This window comes from Falco biarmicus, chromosome 13 (assembly GCF_023638135.1).
Source record: "Falco biarmicus isolate bFalBia1 chromosome 13, bFalBia1.pri, whole genome shotgun sequence".
NCBI classification, from domain to species: domain Eukaryota; kingdom Metazoa; phylum Chordata; class Aves; order Falconiformes; family Falconidae; genus Falco; species Falco biarmicus.
In genome coordinates this window covers 14,765,054-14,785,706 of record NC_079300.1, presented here as the reverse complement: position 1 = coordinate 14,785,706, position 20,653 = coordinate 14,765,054, and the positions used below count along the sequence as shown (strand labels likewise).

Sequence of the window (20,653 nt, the reverse complement as noted above, 5' to 3'; positions counted from 1 at the left end):
GAAGCCTGTTTAGACAGGCTGTAGGACTTAGTGCTCCTTCTGTCCTCAAGCTGCTTGCCTGCCCCCACATTACTGAGCAAAGTCTCAAGGAATTACACTGGCTGTGAATGGCTGTTACATTTCCAGAAGTGGTGACAGTGCTGGATTGTGTGTTCTGGCTCATTTCCTCATGTTAACCAGTCTCATTAAGGTGAACTGAACAGAGAAAAGCTGTTGATTCTTTTCTTGTTTCTACCACGTTCAACACCTGATGCTTTAAAAGCACTGAATGCCATGATTTCTAGGTATATACTTAGAAATAACTCCTGATTCCCTGTGACCCGTCCTTTACCTAGGGAAGCTGCAGCCAGTGATGCTGCAGGAGAGTGGAGGTTGCCAGGCACATCCAGCCGTACAAACCAGACTGATGCCAAGAGAGCTGGAAAGCAGCTGAGAAAGAGCTTAAGGAGATGGGTGGAGGGAACGTGCCAACCACAAAATTAATCTCTGAATTATAAAAGCCTGCACGGTTTGAGGTTTGTGAAGCCATAAACGAGTTCAAATTTGCCAGCAACTGAAAAAGAAAACCAATTAGGTGTTAAGGGAAACCTTCTAATGGGGATAAAGATAATACATCAGAATATGCAATGGGTTGAAAAATCTGATGAGAAATTAACCTTTAATTGAAAATGACTAAAGGAATTTTGATGAAGAACATAGAAATATATGTATCAAAGCAAATAATTTTACTCTTTTTATAATAGGGAATGACAGAATAAAAGCTTCTGTTTAATAGCGCTAATAACTTAGTAATATTTTTCCTTTGAGTCATATGGTAGGCTCTTTTTACCAGTCAATGCTTAGTCCAAAAAAAAAAAAAAGCTCCTCCTTGGCTTCTTCTCATAATCATGTTTCTAGGTCTGTATGGGTGTCTGCTGCTTGTTTTGCCTCTGTTCTCTTTCCACCAATATCCAGGTGGAATGGTACTCATTTGAATCCCCCTGACTCTGCTGGGGACACTGTCGCCAAGTTTGCAAGGCTAAAAGCAGTTACGAGCAAAAGCCAGTCTGAGGAAATACTTCAGTGTGATCCAAATGGAAATTGGGGGAGTTCTTCACCAATGTGCTACTAGGTGACTCAAATGCTCTTAATTTCAATGTCACCAAAGGAGGCTTTTCTGGTTTTAAAATGAAACAAAACATCCTGCTTGGAAGAGGAGGTATGGGCAACATAAAGACATATACAGGTGGAAATTCGGCAAGCTGTTAGCAATGGGTAGATCAACAGTTTGCAAACAAGGGTAATGAATGAAATTCAATGAAAATACATATATGGCCAATACCATTGATCACCATGCAGTGCTATTTCCTTGAGATACAAAGAAACTTGTACCAGTGATTTAGGTTGGATGTTAGACAAAGACAGCAACAATTCAGTGAAAAAAAACGCTTAAATTATTCAGTAAATTTTTCTGTTCTTCATTTGGAAGAGGACATGAAGGTATTTCTGTTTTCCATGTGTAGCCGGAGTGAATGAAAATGACTGGTTAATGCTCATCTTTAAAAATTACATGCGAAAGTCTTCTTAACAGCTGCCTGAGATCACCAAACCCATAGTACTGACTTAGCAAATACTGCATCACTGAATTTCCAGAGAATCAGGGGAAGTAACTGTTGAATCATTACATACGTGCCAGTAACTGATGTGTCCTAGGTAAGCGGGAACCAAAGCTTTGGCAAAAGCAGTAAGGAGGCCGATGAAGCATGCAATCAACACAGAATTGAACTGTGACAGTACCAGAGTTAATGCATTAACAGAAAATAGATGGTTTTAATTTATTTTTTTTTTTTTAGTAGAGGGAGGCAACCGTTCTGATTTGAGTCAGAGCAGCTCAGTATTATGCCTGATCTGTGGGTGGCTGCCAAAAAGGGGCAGTTTTGTTTCTCCTTTTCTTTTCCTCTCATTCCCTTGCATAGTAGTCACATGTCTGCCCAGTGAATCAGTTCAACTCCCTGGGCTAACAAAAAACTATGCCTTTTCTTTTGATTATTGGCAGAGTTTCCTGCTGGATCCCTGTGCTGGGCTGACTCACCCTGGAGCTGTGGGGTCACTGGAACCGGCAAGGGAAGTTGAGCGTGCTGCTGGGGTGATGGGATGCACTGCCAGGTGGATGTGGCCCTTGTTTGGTCACTGCTGGGGTTGCACGCAATGAGACGTAACAGTCAACGGCTCCCTTAATCTGCAATGGAGAACTGCTGGGAAAAAACCACGGCTATGTCAAAATAAATATAGACCCTATTGTGGTTTACAGATCCCCTGAACAGTTTACAGTGCTCTTCAAAATCTTTAACTGGTGCATCTGAAAACAACCCGTCACCCACCTGAGGGTATGTTTAGTGAAGTCACGCGGGTGTCCCTTCTTGCCCTGACAATATTGATGATCTTTATATGTTACCTGGAAGTAGTAAAAGTAATTCCTGATGTGGTGTCTGGAGAGATGTGCAAATTGGGACGTCAGGTCCCAGGTGAGCGCAGCATGGACAGCAGTGGCACGGGAGGGGGCTGCCCAGGAGGCAAACGGGCAGCTGGGCACGATGCGCGTTCCCTGGACGCCGTCATCGCGGGCGGGTGGCAAAGGCCGCACACGGAAGCAGAGGTGGGTTATTAAAAGCAGGTGTATATTGGGCGGAGGGGCATGGGAAGAGCCCTTGGCCCTCCTGTTGGGCTGAGGGAATAGGAGCCCAGTGACCCACTGGCTTTCTTAAACTGGGGGGACTGGGTTGTGTCCCGCAGTGGAGCTGGGGGCTGTGAGGGAGCTCTCACGGGGGTGCCCGTGAGCCGACCCCCGCCCTCTCTCACCACCGCGGAACACCTGCAGGGTCACACGCGGTTACACAGCCGCCTGCTCCTCCGGTGCTGGGGCGGCCTGTCAGCCCACCACGGTGCGAACTCGGCCCGGTGCCCCCCGCGGCGCTGCCCCCCGTCCCGCCCAAAAGCGCCGCCCCGGGCCCCGCCGCCCCCGGCAGCCCCTTGTCCTGCCCCACCGCGCCCCCAAGGGCCCGCGCCCCTGCCCAGGCCCCGCCCCTCCCGGTGAGGCCCCGCCCCTCCACCGGCCCCTCCCCGCCCCGGAGCCGCGCGGCACCCCGCTCTTCCGGCGCGTGACGCGCGGGGCGGGGCGGGGCGGGGGCGTGTCCCCGTAGCGTCACTTCCGCGCCCCTCCCTGCCCCCGCCCAGTCGGCCGGCGCGTGGAGCCGGTTGGCGGCGGATCGGGTCGTGCCTCACGAGGCAGCCGCGGGCGCGCCGCCGGGCGGGCGGGGTGGGGCGGGGGAGAGCCGGTCCCGCTCCGGTCCCGCGCCCGCCCCGCCGGCATGGGGCTCAGCTGAGGGCGCCGCCGGTGAGTGGGGCCGCGGGGCGGCGGGCCCGGCCCGGCAGGTGAGGGAGGGTCCGCGGGCCGCGCCGGGCCGGGCCGGGCCACAGCGGCGCCCGCAGCCCCCTCGGGCTCGGCGCGGCCGCCCGCCCGCAGCGCCCTTCAGCCGCGCCGGGCGCCCCTAAGCCCGCGGCAGCCCCCCGCGGGGCGGCCCGGCTCGGAGGTCGTGGCGGGGCCGCCGCCGCCAGTAGCGGCCCCCGCGCTGCTCCCGCGGCCGGGGGAGGGGTGGGCGTGCGGCTGCGGCCGTGTGCGCGGCCGCCCGAGGTCTCCCGGCCGCCGGTCTGCGCACACGTGCGGCGCCCGCCCAGCGGCCCGGCGGTTTCCCCCCCCCCGGCCCCGTTCCCGCCCCTCGGCTTCGCGCCAGCAGCGCCCGGCTGCCCCCGGGGCTGCCCCGCGGTCCCGGCGGCACCGCCAGCGCTGGGGCAGGGGGGCGGCCGCGCTGCTTCCGCCTGCGCTGCCCGGCGCTCCGCGCTGCCGGCGGGCTCTGGCTGCGGCGTGCGCTGTAGTGCAGGTCGGTGGGACGCGCTGGCGATCCCGGGCCACGGAAAAAGTTTCCCCGCGCAGTGCGGGACGCGGGCGCGGTGCGTCTCGCTCATCGCTCAGCAGAGGAGTCGGTGCGCGGTGCTGCTGCTGCCGGGCTGCACGGTACTCCTCTGTCAGCCGAGCTGTGCAGATGGTGACCTCGCACCGCAAGCACCGCTGACAGCCACTGCGTCATCCCCGAGGGGAGGCCCGTTTACGTTTGTTCAGGGATAAACAACCGTTAGGTGAATTAAACGCCGAGAGCTGCAGTGGAATTGACAAGGCAGTTTTTAAAACTGCATTGATACCTAAGGTGAATGAGAACAATTTGACTGTCTGCAGTGTTGGCTCTAAAAGCTTGCTGCTGCCACCAGTGCTGTGGCTTGCCTGCCAGGATCTGTGTATCCCTGCAGGTGCTGTGCTTGGAGGATGCTTTTGGAGCCCTTCAAGAAGCCGTTGTCTCCCTCAGCTGAGGTAGTGCAGCCTTCAGCAGTGAGGATGGTTAACTAAACCGTTCTTGACATGAGCGCTGACAGTAGTCTGGCCACACTGACTGACTGCTTCCTCTCCATCTGAGCTTGCTCAGAATTTTGTCCAGTTTTAGCATTTGTTAACGTGTTTTCTTTGCTGTAGGCACTCACTGGATCTGTACGGTACTTTCTTAAGTTCCATTTAGCCTATTCATTCCTCTGACTGTATTTTTTTTTTTTTATTTTATTGTAGGTGACTCAGCCGTTGCATGTATGAGATTTGTCCACACACTGGCTCTTCAGACAGGTTAGCTATATTTTTCTGCCATCAGCTCTATCATACCTGAAAGAGGTGCTAGTTTTACCTTTTATTAAACTAAAGCTGACTTTTGTACAACACTGGTGTCTCCTGTAGAATACTGATTTTCTTGAGCCTGTGGAGAAACGTCTTTTTTTGGCATTATTTAAATATACTCTATGGTGTGAGTCAGGCCCTCATAAACTTAGTGTCCATGCGGCAGTGTCACGGGTGACAGCAGTGGATCTTTACTGCATGTACACTGAGGAAATGCGTGTGCAGCGTGACAGTAAGGGCTACATACTGCTGGTTTTGTAAGCAGCTCTTTCTTGTTGGCTAATCACAAATGCAGTTTTACAAAGTTTAAAGAAGATGTACTATGTAAACTTCGAACTGTATAGTTGACTTGGAAATTTATTGGTACTAGCTTAACTCTCCTGACTTCTAAGAAGCGTATCATTAAGGTGGCTTGGTAAAAGAAAAATGTCATGCATTGTTGGTGTAGTCACCTGTGGGGGAGAACACTGGCTTCTGGCAGCATGGAGTGTTCCAGTGTGAGCGCCTAGGTGAGCTAGGAGAAACGTAGTGCTTCAGAAAATGGCTAAGAGAGATCTTGTAAACCTTGGTTTTGGCCAAAGCTGACTGTCCATGCCAGAAGGAGGAGAAAGCAGTGAAAGTGATCTGAGCAATTCTACAGACTTGTCTCCAGCAGAGCTGCTGGACAGCAGCTACTGCCTTCCTGACTACCTCCCAGGAGCAGCAGTGCTGTTCTAGGTGCTCCACTTGGTATCTTCCAGTAGTGCTCTCTAGACGTTGAGCTCATTGTGCTCTCATCCCTTAAATTTTTTGTTGTCTTCTAGAATCAGGTGGCTATTCCTGTATTTCTTTTTGAATCATCCCTTTCTCCTCTAGGGAGGGCTTGATAACTTGGGCAGGCAGTAATTCATCCCTAACTTGGAGGTCAAGGGATGAAAGGTCCTAGCTACTTGCTCAGACAGCTTGCAGTGCCTGGCAAGGGAGTGTGGGGGCTGCCTAGCAAGGAGGGAAGTTGCATCATGTTAGCTGAGTATGATTGAGAAACTTTATGATTCAGTTCTCTTCTGCTGGTGTGCCATGTGACAGGCATGGTACATCAGACAAGCTGTTTTGCTGCGGACCTAATAAATTATTTTAAAAAAGAAATTAAAAAAATATGTTGACATGGAGCCCTCAGATTAATTTTTCTCACTTGCCTCGAGGACATAGTATCCTCGCTGTGTTCTGTGTGGAGTATAAAACAGTCAACAAGACAGACAATTTCAGTGGTATGCAGACAAATTCCATTTATTCTGTGGGAGTAAAATACCTTTTTATTGTTAAAGCCAGGTCCAAGTGGGTTGCCCAAATCATAGGGGAAATCTGTACTAGAACTGGGAACTGACATGGAAAGACCAGGTTTTTGTCAAGCATCTTAACCACTGCACCCTTGTTCCTTTTTCTGGAAACCTTAAGATACTGTTTGCTTTGTATCTGTAAGGTACCAACTTTCTTTTAGCTTGTCCAAGGTCTGCTGCAGGGATTGGTACTTCTCGTGTGAAAAATGTCCGAGTTGAGTGATATGCTTAAGCATCTTTAACAGCAGGCCAGGGACAACTGTTCTGACACTTTGCTTATTAAATGTCTGTCTGGTATGAATCTGATGGTAGCTGGCACGGAGGGAAGAGGTTTCATTCCTTTAATACCTTGTGAAACAAAATCCTTTAGTTAATTCTTCTAAAACTGAGTTTTAGAAATTAGAAAAAAGGGCTTCCTTAGTTTTCATTTTCTGAATGCCCAAACAGTATTGGTGTAATGTAAAAATCTGTGCTTCTGCAGTGTATGTTTAGACTCGCCTTTTGAATGGCTTAAAGACATCCATTGGAGAACTGAGTGTGTATTTAAGTGCATGCTGCTTTGGGCAGGGCTTACTGGACTCTGCAGCATGAAATCTACTGTGGCCCAACCTACTTTGGGTCTGTAGTCACGGTATTGTGCCAATTAGTAGGTTCTGTGTTTTTTTTAGTGGTGAAAAAAACCCCAAGATTCTGACTAGTGTTTGGATCTGGTTACGTTTAGCATGTGAGAGTTTGTACAAAAATAATCCTAGTTTGAAAATCCTGATTTCTCAATTTGACATTAAAAAAAATATTTTAAATAACAGTAATGCTAAAGTGTTTCCCTGTCACCATTACACAATAAGCTAAAAATAGTTTTCATTCATAAAAAAGCTACTTCCTTTGTTAAATAATCTGCTCAGCAGAGAACAAAAGTTCAGTTTGTAGCAAACTGTAGTTGCATTATAGCCTCAAATCTGACACCTTTATTCCTGTTTGAAATAAGATTGTAAACTTTAATCTTCAGTAGCTGAAAAGCAGACAAATAAAAAAGGATGCATGATTCACAGTTACTGTTCAGGAGTTATGGATGTGATCTGCAAAAAATCCTCAGTGCTGTATCTTGCTGCTCCTTTTCTGAAATACATAACTTCAGCACCATCTACACAGAGCACTGTGCATGGACTGGGATTGGGATGGGATCTCCATGGCTGTGAAGTCTAGTTGCTTGCTCTGAAGTGGTGCAGTGTCAGTTGTGTTCATAATCCTATCAGTCCTACCAGAATTAGCTGTGTTTTGCATTCATTCTGTATTTTCATTTTTTCATGGTGTAATTTTCATTTGAAAGGATTTAGCCCTTTTTTGTGGTTCTGGTTTCTTAGAATGTTGGCTTTGCATTGTTCATCTTAAAGCAGCCCTTTGGAAGAGGACCAGGTACTGGAAGTGTTCGCAAGTTCATGACTACTTAGTTGGATTGAGTTTTCATGTGGTATTTAAAACCAAAAGACCATCCTTCAAAATCAAAATACTTACCTCTTCATTTTTTGACCTTTTACAAATTTATGTGATGGTGACATTTTCAGTTTAGAAAGTACATATAGCAACAAAAATGGCCACTCCTTGAGATTTTATTCTGGCTAGAGGATGCCAAAATGAAAGGTGATAAATGGCAATGGCTGTGATATCAGAGCTCATGATCCTTATAAATGGTAGGAGACAGAACAGCAAAATGGGAAGGATTTTGATAAATAAAGTTGTAAGACCAACTTATGAGCTTTTACTGACTTTGGATGCAAGAAAAAAATATATGTAGAGCATGAAAATAAGTCATGTTACGAAGAACATGTATAAACGAATAGTAGTGGTAGATATTGGAAAGGCCAAAGTGCAAATGGAATTGCAACTAGCAAGAGGCATAAAAGCTAGCAAGGTTCCTGTAGAGGTATGTTAATAGCAGGAGGAAGATTGGGAAATGTCTTTCTTGATTCAGTGGAGAACATATGTATCTACGAAAGATGCAGAACATTTAAAGCGCTCAGTGCCTATTTTGCTTGTGTTCTCTAAGACAGTGTCATGCAGGTGCTTAATCTTATTGATACTTGTGATAAGGTAATATTTTACACTAGAGTGTGCTTCCATTAGATGTTTCTGCATCAGCTGGCCCTGATAAGCTTCACTGTACAGTTGTCAAAGCAGCTCAAAAAATGCAAAAATATTATCTGGAAATACTCAGAAGTACTAGAAGACTGGGAAAGAATGAGTCTTCAGAGAATTATAATGGAAGAGAGCTGAGGAAGAGGAGTTGAAGTCTGGTAGTTCACTTCATCTCAGTTTTTCTGTCAGTTGACATTAATAAGCAAACGCTCTATTTTCAAGTGTTTGGAAGATAACTATGAGAAGAGTAACAGCATGAACTGATTTGTGGGAAAACTAATTGTGTCCAAAGTCTAATATATCTTTACTGAAGAGCAGAAGGCTTTGTGGCTATGGCACAAGCAGTGGAGGTCTTGTCTCCTGATTGATTAATGTAATAAGGTTTTCCACATTTTAATGGCCTTGTAAGTAAATGGAGACATGATCTGGGGAAAGCAGTCTAGGAGACATGCAAAATTGGGTAGATGATCCTATTTGGATAACAGTAATTAATGATTTAGTGTTGAAATGAGAGGTTGTGTTGAAGGGTTCTGTCCTGGGTACGGTTGCCTTTAATGAAAGCATCAGTCAACTGGCAGATTAAATGTGCTTATTAAATTCCCAGGGACTATGTGTTGGAGGATATTATGAGAGTTCAAAATGACCTGAAAAACAGGATGGGACAAATGCAGAGTACTGCACTTCAGCAGGAATTATCAGCTGTGCAAATGCAGGGTGAGGTTAGGTACTACAAAAAGGACCTGGGGGTGTACTGGATCACAAGTTGAACGTGAGTCAGTGTCATGCTGTTTGCAGAAGAGGCAAATATCTTACTGGGATGTTTAAATGGCAGTATTGTCTGTGAGATGTCAAGTTTAAATCCGTTGGCTTTATTTGCTGTTGGTATACTCTCAATGTGCAGACAGCATCGGTTTGGGTGCCAAAATTCAAGAAGAATTTGGACCACTTGGAAAGAGTTCAGAGGAGAGAAATGCAAATGATCAGAGTTCGAGGAAACAACTTCATAAAGATGGAAGAAAATCTGAGTTATTTTGGCAAGAGATGAGGAGGTTAAGGGGAATGTAAGACATTTCAAATATTTAAAAGATTCGTAAGAAGGAAATGCTATTTTCAATGACCGTGATGGGCAGCTTGAAATGGGATTAAGTTTCATCAAGGAAAACACCAATTAGGCTTTTAACTTTTGCACAGTAAAAATGGTACTTTAAAAAGTCTTTTATTGGTGGCCATGAATAACAAGTTCGTTTGTTGAGAAAGACTGGTATAGTTGGTTTAGGATGGGTAATTGATGTCCCCTTCATCTCATTTTATAGGATTCTAGTTTTAGTTTGTGTGAAGTTGGGGCTGAAGAAGACATACACAGGGTTCTTTGTCCATTGCTTGGTCATATAATATGAGTTTAGACCTTGCACAGGTTCAAATGGCCAGACCGTGCTGTTTGTATTGGTTTGGAAACATACGGTGTTCTGGATGTTGCTGTCTTCTCAAGGATGCTGCCTCTTGCAAATGGAGCAAGTTTTCTTGCACTGTCATGTTGGTTTAAACCTCCATGTAAACCCACAGGACAGCAATGTGTGTGTCTGCGTAACTTCAGCGTAGCAGAATGCTGAGGAACTTTCAATCATTTTAGTACCCATAGTAGCTTCAGATTACTGCTTTAGGCTCAGGTGGTAGTCCTAATGCTTCTGCTTCATACTTACAAAAAGCCTGTTTTTGACTTTGAAGATCCTTTTTGAAGGACATATGCTTTGGTATATTCACCAGTACAGGGTGTCTAAGTGAGGATGGACAGATTTCAAAGTGGGAAAGTCCAGCCGTGAGTATAGACATGCTGTTATTCTATATGTCATGATTTTTGTGCACGTTTGTAATTGCTTTTGATTGTCTGCAGTAGACTGCATGACAAAACAAAGGATCCAACGATTCCTTCTATTTCAGCGATAGATTTGTAAGATAACTGGAATGTGCAGAAACTTTTAAATTAATCCAGTGCATTTTGCTGTCAAACCATGTCTCCAACTCAGGGAAGAAAAATACAGTTACCCTTGTGAACCCTGGCCTTTAGATCTGCCACAGTGTTTAACGTCAGTAGCAAGAGCTTATCTTCTGGAGGATGTGTTCAATGCAGCAGTAGATAGCAGGAGCTGAAAGTTCAGTGACGTAGGTAAGGGTTGGCTTCTAATGTGGAGATTGTACCATGTGTTGGCAGTTATGTTGCATTACCTGCCTGACTTTAGTGTCACATTGTAATAGTAGTTACTGAACTGTGTAACTTTTGGGTACATATGAATATCCCAAAAAGTCCTCTTACTGTTGGATTGCTAGAGAATTTTTTTCTCTCAGCAGGATAGTTTTTCTTACCTCTGTTTTTCAAACAAGGGATCTGTTTTTGTCTTAAGAGGAGTGGAGGAATCTTACATATATGCCATTGTCACTAAGTTGTGAAGGCTTGATCTGAAGCCCAGTGAATTCAAAGGATTGTTCCATTGGCTTGAGCAGTCTTTGGCTGAGGGTGCTGCTGTCTAAAACTGGTGCTTCTGTCACTATAGCAGTACTCCAGATCTGACAAGCCAGCAAAAGTTCTTTTCAGACCAACTGCTAATTCAAACAGGAACATAAAAGGGCTTTCAAATGTGCAGTCTTGCAGAGTGCATTCTTTGGATTAAACCTATCTTCATTTGGTCCGTTTGGCAAGGACCACAAAAAAAGTTTAGTGTTTCAAGAGAGGGTTTTGACATTACGTTCCTGCATCATAGCCATGTGTTATGGCTAGAGGCAATCTACTGAGCCTTAATACTGGCAATATTGAAGACCTGTTGTGTGAAAAGGAGTAATGGTGTTGGCGCCAGTTTGGACAGGCAGGTTTTAAATGTCAACAGTGTACGGCTGAAACACAGCTTCTATTTGTGTTCTGTACAATTGTACTGCAGTGACAGTTACCAGTGCTTGGGTGAGAGCAACCCATAGTGAAGGGCATGTGTTTGGAGCAGAGGTAGATGTAATGTGTCTGAGTGAACAGAAGCACTTGGAAAGCCACCATCATGTAGTCTTCATTGGTTGGAAGTGTACTCGGGGTCCTGACTTCTGAAGTTTCATTAGTACATCTACAGATTCTAATTTTTGTCTGCAATATAAATGGCATTTTCTTATGACCATGTCTTTTCCAGCAGAAATAGCTTAACTATAGTAATAAATAGGGAAAAATGTAGGAACACACATAATGTTTCACCACACAAATTGTATGTCTTTTATAGGGGGAGAGCACAAGGAGAAATAATTTAAGGTCTTGTCAGCTTGTGTCCTTACTCTATGGCATGTAAATGTAAGTATCCTCATAGTGCTCTTCCCTGCGCCACCCTTTCCTTTATCTGGCAGCATCCCTTCCCAAGAGACAGCTTTTGTCAGTAGCAAGACTGCTGGCATAATTGTATTCTGAGCCTGCGTTATGAAGGATTTTGGTGCGTCAAGCTGGCACTGGTAAGCTAGTAGCATTTATAACACCATTTCTCAGCCTGTGATCATTGTGGTAGTGATTATCTGGTGTGCTAAATTGCTGCTGTGTCTTTGTTGAAGATAGCTGGTTCACCTAACTCCATTGGTAGAATAGATCATAGGAGTGTTTTGCTCAGGTTTCACTGCAAAGTATTTTGAATTTGTGTTAGCTTGCATCATGCATGTGGAACAAATGTAGAGTGCCTCAGTTTCTTCTGCTTGCTGTTACCCTCCCATGGCATAAATGTCTGGGAAGCAATAGGATATTAAATGCCATAATTGTTTGTCCAGCTGAAGTTGGGTAACGCTTGTTATATATAGTATTGGTGGATGTGGTAGGAGAACTTACACGTACTATAGTCAGATAGTAATTGTGCTGGCTCATTAGCTACTGTCAACAGAAGCTCTATCAGGTGGGGAATGTTTTGGTGTGCACTCTGAGGAAATGCTTTTTATTGACTTACTGCTAAACTGAAGTAGTTTACCTTTTTGTAAAGCTCATTTTCCTTGGAGACTGTATTTTTTATATTGTGGACATTGAGTCATACCTAGGTATTTGAGTTTGCTAAGTTCATGGGGCAGTATTTTGTGGTGAATCATCTGCTTAGTGTTTCACTCTATCCTCCTGTTTTATCTTTGCTGGGTTCCTGGAGTGTGTGTGTCATCTATGCTTTCCTCTGTCAGGGAACATCCTTATTCCTTGGATCTTAAATTTTGTTTTAGCTAAGTTAATAAGTCATAATTTTCAAAGTGTCGTAGTGAATCTGTTGAATACAGCTATGAAAATGGTCTTGGTATCTGTAACATCCATTTGAAAGATAGCAAAAATACAGTAACTTGTAGCTGACTCCCTTCTTAATGTTCCATAGAAATAAGGTAATTTTCAGAGCTTCGGTCTTTCTCAAAACCTTTTTGATTGTTTTACTTTCATTCATGTGAAGTAGTTGCTTGTGGATTTCCTTTGAGTGCTGTGGTCAAGGAGAAACCAAAGTGAATATTCATACAGCAGTTGTGATATAGCCACTAGAATGCTTTCCTAAGTTCTTTTGTTCTACCTTGATAATGAAGGCATTTTAAAAAAACTCTATGAGATGGTTGGTACGCTTGCAGGTAAGACGGGAGTTGAGTTAATGTTCGCCAGAAAGTTGCATGAGTGGATTTCTTAACTGTATTAATCCTAGTAGTTTGCTAGCTATCTTGGATAAACCCTACTGCATCTAAATCAGGCTACTTTGCTGTGGTTTCTCTAAGGAGCGTAGGAATTTGAGGACTGCAGAGCCTCTACAAGGCATTCAGTTTATGCTTAAGTCTTATGATCCAGTTGAAGCTTCAGGGCGAGGTGTCAGCTTTGACAGACCTGCCCCGTGATCACTTCTACGTAAACTGTGAATGTCCACCCCCTTCCGTTGTGTAGAAAGCCAGGCTAAAAGAAAAATTGCTTACTTTGTGCTTGAAGTGCTTTTAGATATATTCTGTGCTCTGCCCTTGATCCCTTTACTACGGGGTTTGAAGCGCAAGGTGAGGGTGGGGATTTGGATGCTGTGGCACCATCTGGAATAGAAGTGTTAGCTTCATCCCATAAACCAGAAATCCAGAAAGACATGTGATCATCAGAAATGCATGTGGGAATAGTCCTGGTGGGAACTTCTTAAGTTCTAGAGGTATTTCAGGGATCTGGGATTAGATGATGAGGAATTTGGTACTTAGGTAATTGCCGGTTTAATTCCATGATGCCTTATGAAAAATCATTAAAATGTTTGTTATGAATCTTTCATCTTGAGAGCCACCATTGTTTGAATGTTCTTTTGTGAAAATGTTCTGGGTATGATAAATGGAATGGCAGACTCACGGGATGGTTGATGTTGGAAGGGCCCTCTCAAGGTTACTTTTTCCAGTCCCCTGCTCAAGCAGGGCCACCTAGAGCCAGTTGCCCAGAACCAGGCCCACCTGGAATATGTGTTTTTGTGATGTACATAATGATATTTAATGCTTCTATTCTGTAGATTATTTTTTAAGCATCAGCATTTAATGTAACCAGCAGGTGCTTCTAGGAGTGTGTGACTTCTCTTCTGCTTACCCGTAAAGACTGATGTATGAGGGAAAATGGATACTTCTGCTCTTGTAAAATGGTTTTAAACTAATCTTAATTAGCGATTTGTGTAGTGTACTATTTTCTAATTTATTTGTGGTATTAATATGTTGTTTGCCACATGCACATTCTTACAGAGGATGAGGCATTGTATGAAAGATACATAGAATTGTGAAAGATGCTGATGAGCATGATCGGAAGTATGGAATATCCTCTGTAAGGGAAGCAGATAGTAATTTCTGTGTGGAGTGGAGAGGACTGCAGGGTGTGGGATAAAACAGTTTATAAAAGAATCACACCCTCCCTACCACCTATGATTAAGGCATAACTTCACTGCCCTTTCAAACACAAGAAGTAGGAGACTTCAGCTGACACTAGTACACGAAGCATCAAAATAAGGAAAAAACCCCCTTCCTCATGAACTTGGGGGTTCTTTGCAGGATGTTGGCAAGCTTAAAATGTGCCCCGAAGTAGTAGTAGTAGTAGTAATAAAAAATTAAGAAAAATCCATTTAGTATTAAATAAGATGATATGGTATTTGGCTTGTGAAGCTCTTGAACCACAAGTCACTGGGATTGGAGAGAGTCTACTGGGAAGTATCATTGTATGACTCTACCTGTGATGCCTCCTTGACTGTTGCTCTTCAGGATGCTAGGCTAAGGGCACATTCAATCTGACCTTTTAGGGACTGTTACTTTGTTGCTCTGTTAGCCTTCAGGAGTCTTCCTATTTGTTTACTTCCATTCAGAAGGTATAAAGTAAAAGCTGCTTATGCATTTAATGTATGTGGAAGATTGTGGCAGTCCTTAACGGTGCTTTAGAAAGCTAACCTCTGTTTTCACCTAACATTTATGAAAAAAGAAGGCTGATGGGTGAAATCTGAGTAGAGTATCTGGACCAGAGGTATTTGAGAAGAGCCTGCTTGTGAATATTTGGCTAGACCTTGGTGATATTTCAGTTAGTGAGATCAATGCTTGAGGGAAGAGTGCCCTGTGATACAACTAATGTACGTACTTACAAGATTTCAGTCTTGCTTTTAAAAAACCCCAACTTCTTGTAGCAGAGAAGACTGATAGTTACATCTCTTAGTGCTGTTATAAAAAAGTTTATAGTCTAGGAAAGAAAAAAAATATTAAAAAGGTAGCTCAAATGTGGACATAAATACTGCTCTAGACATGATATGTTAAAGGAGAATTTCTCCTTTTAGGTAAGTGTGCAGAATGAAAGTTACCTATAAACGGAGTGATAACCAAAAGCTGTTGCTTACTGGGAAAAGCAAGCCTGAACACCTTTTCTGGCTGTCATCAGTGCTGAGAAGATTGCAGCAGCTGAGGGGACGTGTCAGATTTTTGCAGAGTCTGTTTCCGTTATATGGAAGACGTCTCCCATTCCTGATGCTGTGGGAATAATTCCCAAGAGGTATACAAGTGCTGTGAAGTATCATTTAGGTCGAGCTATTTGAGGCAGTGATGAAACTTACTGTAGTAGGCTGCTGTGGGGTCATCTAATTTCATGAATTGTAGAAGTCCTTTTCTGAGGGGTAACTGTTTACTAAATAGCTAAAGCTCTTCTGGGTTTGTAGGACTGTTCTGAATGACTAGGACATCGCAGATAGATGAACCTCAGCCAAAGTTTACATTACAGGTGTGGAGGCATTGTGTTAAATGTTACAGTCCTGTTCTCTTTTGTCTTTGTCAAAGCTCTGCTCATGGACATAGAGAGTGGAACTTCTGCCCTTGGTTTTCTCATCTTACCTCATATGGTAGTTCTGAGAGTAAATTAATCATTTCCAGGAGGTAAGCTGTCAGGTTGTATAAATTCCTGTGCATGAGAAAATAGTCTTCAGCAGTAGTCTGATCTCTGAATGGAACTGGTTTGCAGATTTTTCTCTCGCTTCAGTTGTTAGAATTTGATCAAGGTGAATAAATTGTCCTGCCTGACATCTTAAATTGTGTTAAATTTTGATGCAACCTTTTAATTTTAAATATCATATAACAACACTAATAATTAAAGTTTTAGCAGTTTGTCATGTGTATTTCAATTGATTTGTGGGTTGGTTGCACACAAGAAGAGCTCTTCCCTTAAAGTGTTTCCGATCTAAGTAAAGTGAATGTGCCGCATACTTAAGGCTCTGTATCGATTTATTGTGACTGTTTAAAAAAATTGTACTTTCAATAAACATTAGAAAACCCAGGTTTAAGTGCTGAAGTTGTAACATATCTGCATGTATACATCTTACTGAACACATTTTTAGAAGTGAGTGCAATTTGTTGCTATTTCTGTTAATCTGAAGGTACTCTGTGAGTGCATTTAGCAGTCACGTAGTTGAATGTTAAGATTCTTGAAGTCTTATATAATGACTTCAGGAAAACATGAAGAAATACTGCTGCTTTGTCTCAGAATCCTCGGCTGAAAGCAATGAAAGGTCCTAACTCATGCTTACAATGGGAAAGCAAAGAAAGACGCTAAAGCAGATTGCTTGCTTGTGATGAGTATGGTTCTCAGACTATGCTGTAGTCTTAGCTGTATGTCAACTATATGTGCTTTTGAGGAAACAGAAGTTGAATGCCTAAACTTCAGAGGAAAGTTCATCCCTTGTGATTAGTCTGGTTGTGCTTGATGATCTCCTTGTAGGAAATCTCTGATTTCCAAAGAGAAATTTGATTAAAATGTTCTTATGTTAACCTCAAAAATATTTTCCAAGAATTTAGAGGAAGAGGAAAAAAAAGTCATTGCCTCCTGTTACTGAGCATCCATACTACAAAAGCAAATATATCCCAGGAAGCAGATACTCTACATTGCACAATAAGGCGGCAGCCACACAGGAAAGGTTGGGCTCTTGGCACAGCCCCTGAGGGGAAATGCTTCCTTGAAAGGACCCATTGTTGCTGGATTTGGATCTTCAGACTCCCATTTCTCCACTAGAATACTTGTGGTTCTCTAGGTGCTGGGATGGGACATCTTTGCCGTCTCCATTATCTAACCATAATAGTCTTGGTTATTTAATCAAATAGAAGGACTGAGTAAAGTTCACACCCCATGCAAGAAAGGAACGTCTTTTTGGAAAAGGCTTCAGCGCTCAGCTGGGTGTAATGGCGCCGTGCCTTACCCAAGGTATTCGAAACAGTTTAACGTTCTCTTCCAAGAATAAATAAAACATTTCATTGTGTCTGTTGTCAAAGTCTGTGAATTCTAACCCAAATGTTGTATACTCTTCCAAGAGACGAAAGAAACAATAAGCATCCGAGATAAGCGTTTACTTTATTGGATTCCCTGACTGTGGGACAGGTCTACTTCCCTCATGGTAGCCAGGTAGGAGATCCACAAATCTAAAAAGGAAACAAGGAAAGACTGTGTTTCTGTGTGCCTGAGAGTGGGAACAAGCTCTGGGCAATTTTGACTTTTGGTGCTTGATTTATCAGTTGAAAATTTTCATTTAATAGCTGCTGCTTGAAGGATGATAAATGAGATGCCAGGAAGGCTGGGCAGTGGAGTGCTTGACTAGTTGTCCTTGATAGGACCAAGTGCTTTCCTATATTCTCTTCTAACATGTCTTCAACTTGTGCTTGTGCTGTTGCGTTAATAAATAACTTGTAAGTGGTCTGAAAATAATGATCTGAAGATCAGTTCAAAAGTAAGTTTTGAGTATAGTATTGGCTGTAGTACTTTATCATGAGCAATTGTGGTACTGAGTTTATTGTTAGATTTAGAATTATCTTTCCATAATGTAGCATGTAGTCTACTATAAACATTGCAATTGCTATTACAGCCTGCAAAAAGTATACTTTACAAAGAATACACTCTACAAATGTAAATACAATTTTGGTTTGGTGATTGTTGGATACAATGGTCTTCCTTAAGCCTAAACACAGAAACAAAAGCTTGTATTATAACAGAAAGCCCGAGATGGGAAGTGATAAAATAGGTATTGAGTGGAGGGCTTTGTTAAAATTTAGCTCGTGTACTTGTAAAATTTCCATGTATTCATTAAACTATTATGTCATTCTTATTGTTAGAGCTTGGTTAGTTGACTAAAGTGTTAAGCTTTGTTTGCAGTACAAATTATAACCTTAAACCCTTTCAAAATATAGCTGGAGGATTTTTGATCTTCCATAGTTCTTTTTAGCTTGTATGTCTTACGCAAACATTTATTGTACGTTATGTGGAAATTTTGTATTTAAGGGTTCAGCTGCAAGCTACTGGAGAAGTGTAAATTGCATTGGCTTCCATCCGTGTAAGGTGCATTTCTCAGGCTGAGGGTGCCTCTCAAGGAGAGTATCTTTTGTGTTTGTAACATGGGCAACAACCTTGTAAAAATATTGATATGTTAAAATAATTCCGAAAGCCTTACAAATTTAAACTACGCATGTAAGCTTATCATAGTGTATGTTAAAGTAAAATATGATAACCTTTGGGTTTTTTTATGGTCACAAAAGTGATACCTCCAGACTTTGCTAAGTTGTATATTGGGTATGAAGCAATCTGTGTCAGTTTTGAAGTGGTCTTTGAGTGACATGGCTTTTCTGTTTTGGGGGTAGGTGAAGACAGGCGCTCTCACATGGTGTCAGGCTTGCCAGGTGGTGTGAGAAGTCTGCAGCGTTGTGCTGCAGCTCAGATGTATGGATCCCTCCAAGTCCTGGGTGTAACGTAATCCCATCTGCCACATATCATGGCTGTGGTCCTAGATACTAAGTGGAAGTTGTCACTGCAACAGTAGCACACATCAGGGAAGGAAAAATGCCAAGTGCAGGCATACCTGTATACAGAAGCTCCTTGAAGATTCTGATATTCCCTAAAAAGGAACTTTGGAGATTCTTTCCTTTTGAGGAGGTACTGAGACTTAGGAGTACCTTGAAGACAAGATGTCATAATGTGGATTTTAGCAGGGCATTCTTATAGCCTTTAAAATAGACTCCCAGCTTTTTTAGTTGCAAGTCTAGTTAAAAATGGTCATTTTTTCCATTTTGAGTGGCTGTAGGTTCTGTCAATCTGTTTTGAAAGCAGCCAGTGGATAAATTTTAGGGAATAGTACTTTATTTTTATAGGTACTGAAATAGGATCCCTTACATAAAGGAGAAAGACTGGAAAGCAAATATGGGACTTACATCCAAAACACTGAGCAAAAGCTTTAGTTTCAGTTCTTGAAAGCTTAAAATGTTCTGTTGAAGTTTGCTGGAGGTTTTTTTGGTCGCTGATTTTTAACATACGCAGCATGTTACGTGATACGGTTTGAGAAGAATGTGCTCCTAAATCTTTTTTTATCTTTATTTTTTCTGATCCTTACATCTTAGCTTTGTTCCTTGTCCATTCATTTATTGGTACAGCACATTTTAAGTCAGCATTTTAGATCCAGCTTTTCAGGTATTGTATGTGGAACTCATTGGCAGTTGGCATGGGCAGGAGCTGCAAGCCCAAGTAATAATAACTGATAAGAGTTTTCCTTCTATTTTTATAGCTCTATTTAAAAGTGTGCTTTTTCTAGATCATTGTCTCTTAAGCTATACCTAGAACTTCTTTCCTTGGCTGCTGGCAATTCTAGTATCAGGTTAAATATTGCACATGCGTTAAAAGTGATGTATTGAATGCAGCTGCAGCTTTGCATCATCAGTGCTGTCAAGTCTTGTGTAGACCAAGAGGTCTTATTAGCAGAATGGCAAAGGAGATCTTGAGTCACAAACAGATTTTTTAAAAAACTTTTTTTTTTTTTTGCCTGTTGAGAAAGGCTTCTGTGGTGCAGAGGAAAAAAGTTCTTAATCTTTCTGGAATAACTTTGAAGAAGCATTTTCATTGGTTTTTTTCTGCTGGTTAGATAAGGGGTACTTTGTTTTATATGCATGTGGACATATCAATTAATATTCAGAGCATCTTTTGGTATTTGGCCTGAGGTGTGAGTGCAGAACTGTCTTCCAGAGCACCGACTCCTTGGATGTGCCGAGTGCTCCGGTGCAGCACCTGGGACACAGCCCCTGTAGGGTACTGTGGGAAGCTGCATTCTGAGGCAAAGAATACATTTTTCCTCTGTCGGTTGCTCTGTAAAATGAATTGCCATCCTCTTCTGCTAAGGGTCAGCTGTATCCCAGGCTGTGTTTTCATCTTTCCTAAGACATCAGATGTGTTCTGAAACAGTGTATTCTCAGAAGATACATCCATGCTTTTTCCTGGTCTGTTACTGTTCTTCAGCTCTAGCGCCTCTTCATTTTTTAGTTTCATGACTGCCAGTTTGGCAGAGATTGGGCGTTATTGGTGTTTTGTATACGTAAAGCAATTGCTTACCTCCTGTAGGTCTGTTGCATGAATGCTGAAAACCTTTACTGTAATGTCTGGAGAAAAATGGCCTGTTTGGTAACTGCTCTCAGTGTGTGGGAGTTGCGTGTTCCTGGAGCAGGAATGTGCCCTGGTGGTAAACATCACCTTCCTAAGGTCCGTTACCTTGCGGGGTTCGTTCCGTCATGTGGGAAAGGGTTGGAAGTATGGGTCTAAAGTGCAGAAATGTTTGAGTGCCTGAAATAATGTTTGGCTTTCTAGTTTCAAAACAAAACGGGGTTTTTCTATGTTCTGACAGCTAGTCAGGATACAGTTGAGGGTGATGCCTATCTGCTATGCAACAGGCGCTAGTTGCAGTTAAGAATGACCAAGATATTTTTTCAGAAATCTGAAAGACTTGTAATGACATCAAGCTATTTATAAACTTAATTTTCGACTCCGGAGCTGTCAAGTGTCTTAATGGAGGAAATATTTCTTGGAAATAAATTCTGGAAAGGGATTTTTAGTCTTTTCAGTAGCCCTTAAAGATACCGTAATGGATTCTTTTGGACCCAGTAGAGCCATGGGTCACTTAGTAAGACACTAGATCAGGTTTTGGGAATATGA

The 20,653-nt window shown here is 42.9% G+C and overlaps 1 protein-coding gene and 1 long non-coding RNA gene across 7 annotated transcripts in view; one reads left to right on the top strand and one right to left on the bottom strand.

Moving 5' to 3' along the window:
• Positions 1-639: 639 nt before the first annotated feature.
• Positions 640-2,929, bottom strand: LOC130158206 (uncharacterized). Of its 2 annotated transcripts, none has more exons than XR_008825206.1 (2): positions 2,361-2,929; positions 640-2,234 (listed from the first exon to the last, which is right to left on the bottom strand). It is a non-coding gene; the product is annotated as an uncharacterized LOC130158206 (long non-coding RNA). The 2 variants fall into 2 exon arrangements; XR_008825205.1 differs by having other exon boundaries at positions 640-2,231.
• A 276-nt stretch (positions 2,930-3,205) lies between these two features.
• The window catches only part of ATP13A3 (ATPase 13A3), a 58,743-nt gene continuing 41,295 nt past the window's right edge, over positions 3,206-20,653 (top strand). For 3 of the 5 annotated variants that reach the window (XM_056358288.1, XM_056358283.1, XM_056358286.1), the window contains exons 1-2: positions 3,206-3,373; positions 4,652-4,705. In XM_056358288.1, the coding sequence (XP_056214263.1) occupies positions 4,668-4,705 (38 nt within the window). In that variant the 5' untranslated portion in view covers positions 3,206-3,373; positions 4,652-4,667. Of the gene's footprint in view, positions 3,412-4,651; positions 4,706-11,456; positions 11,525-20,653 lie in introns of all 5 variants that reach the window. The other 2 variants (XM_056358285.1, XM_056358284.1) reach the window with 2 other exon arrangements.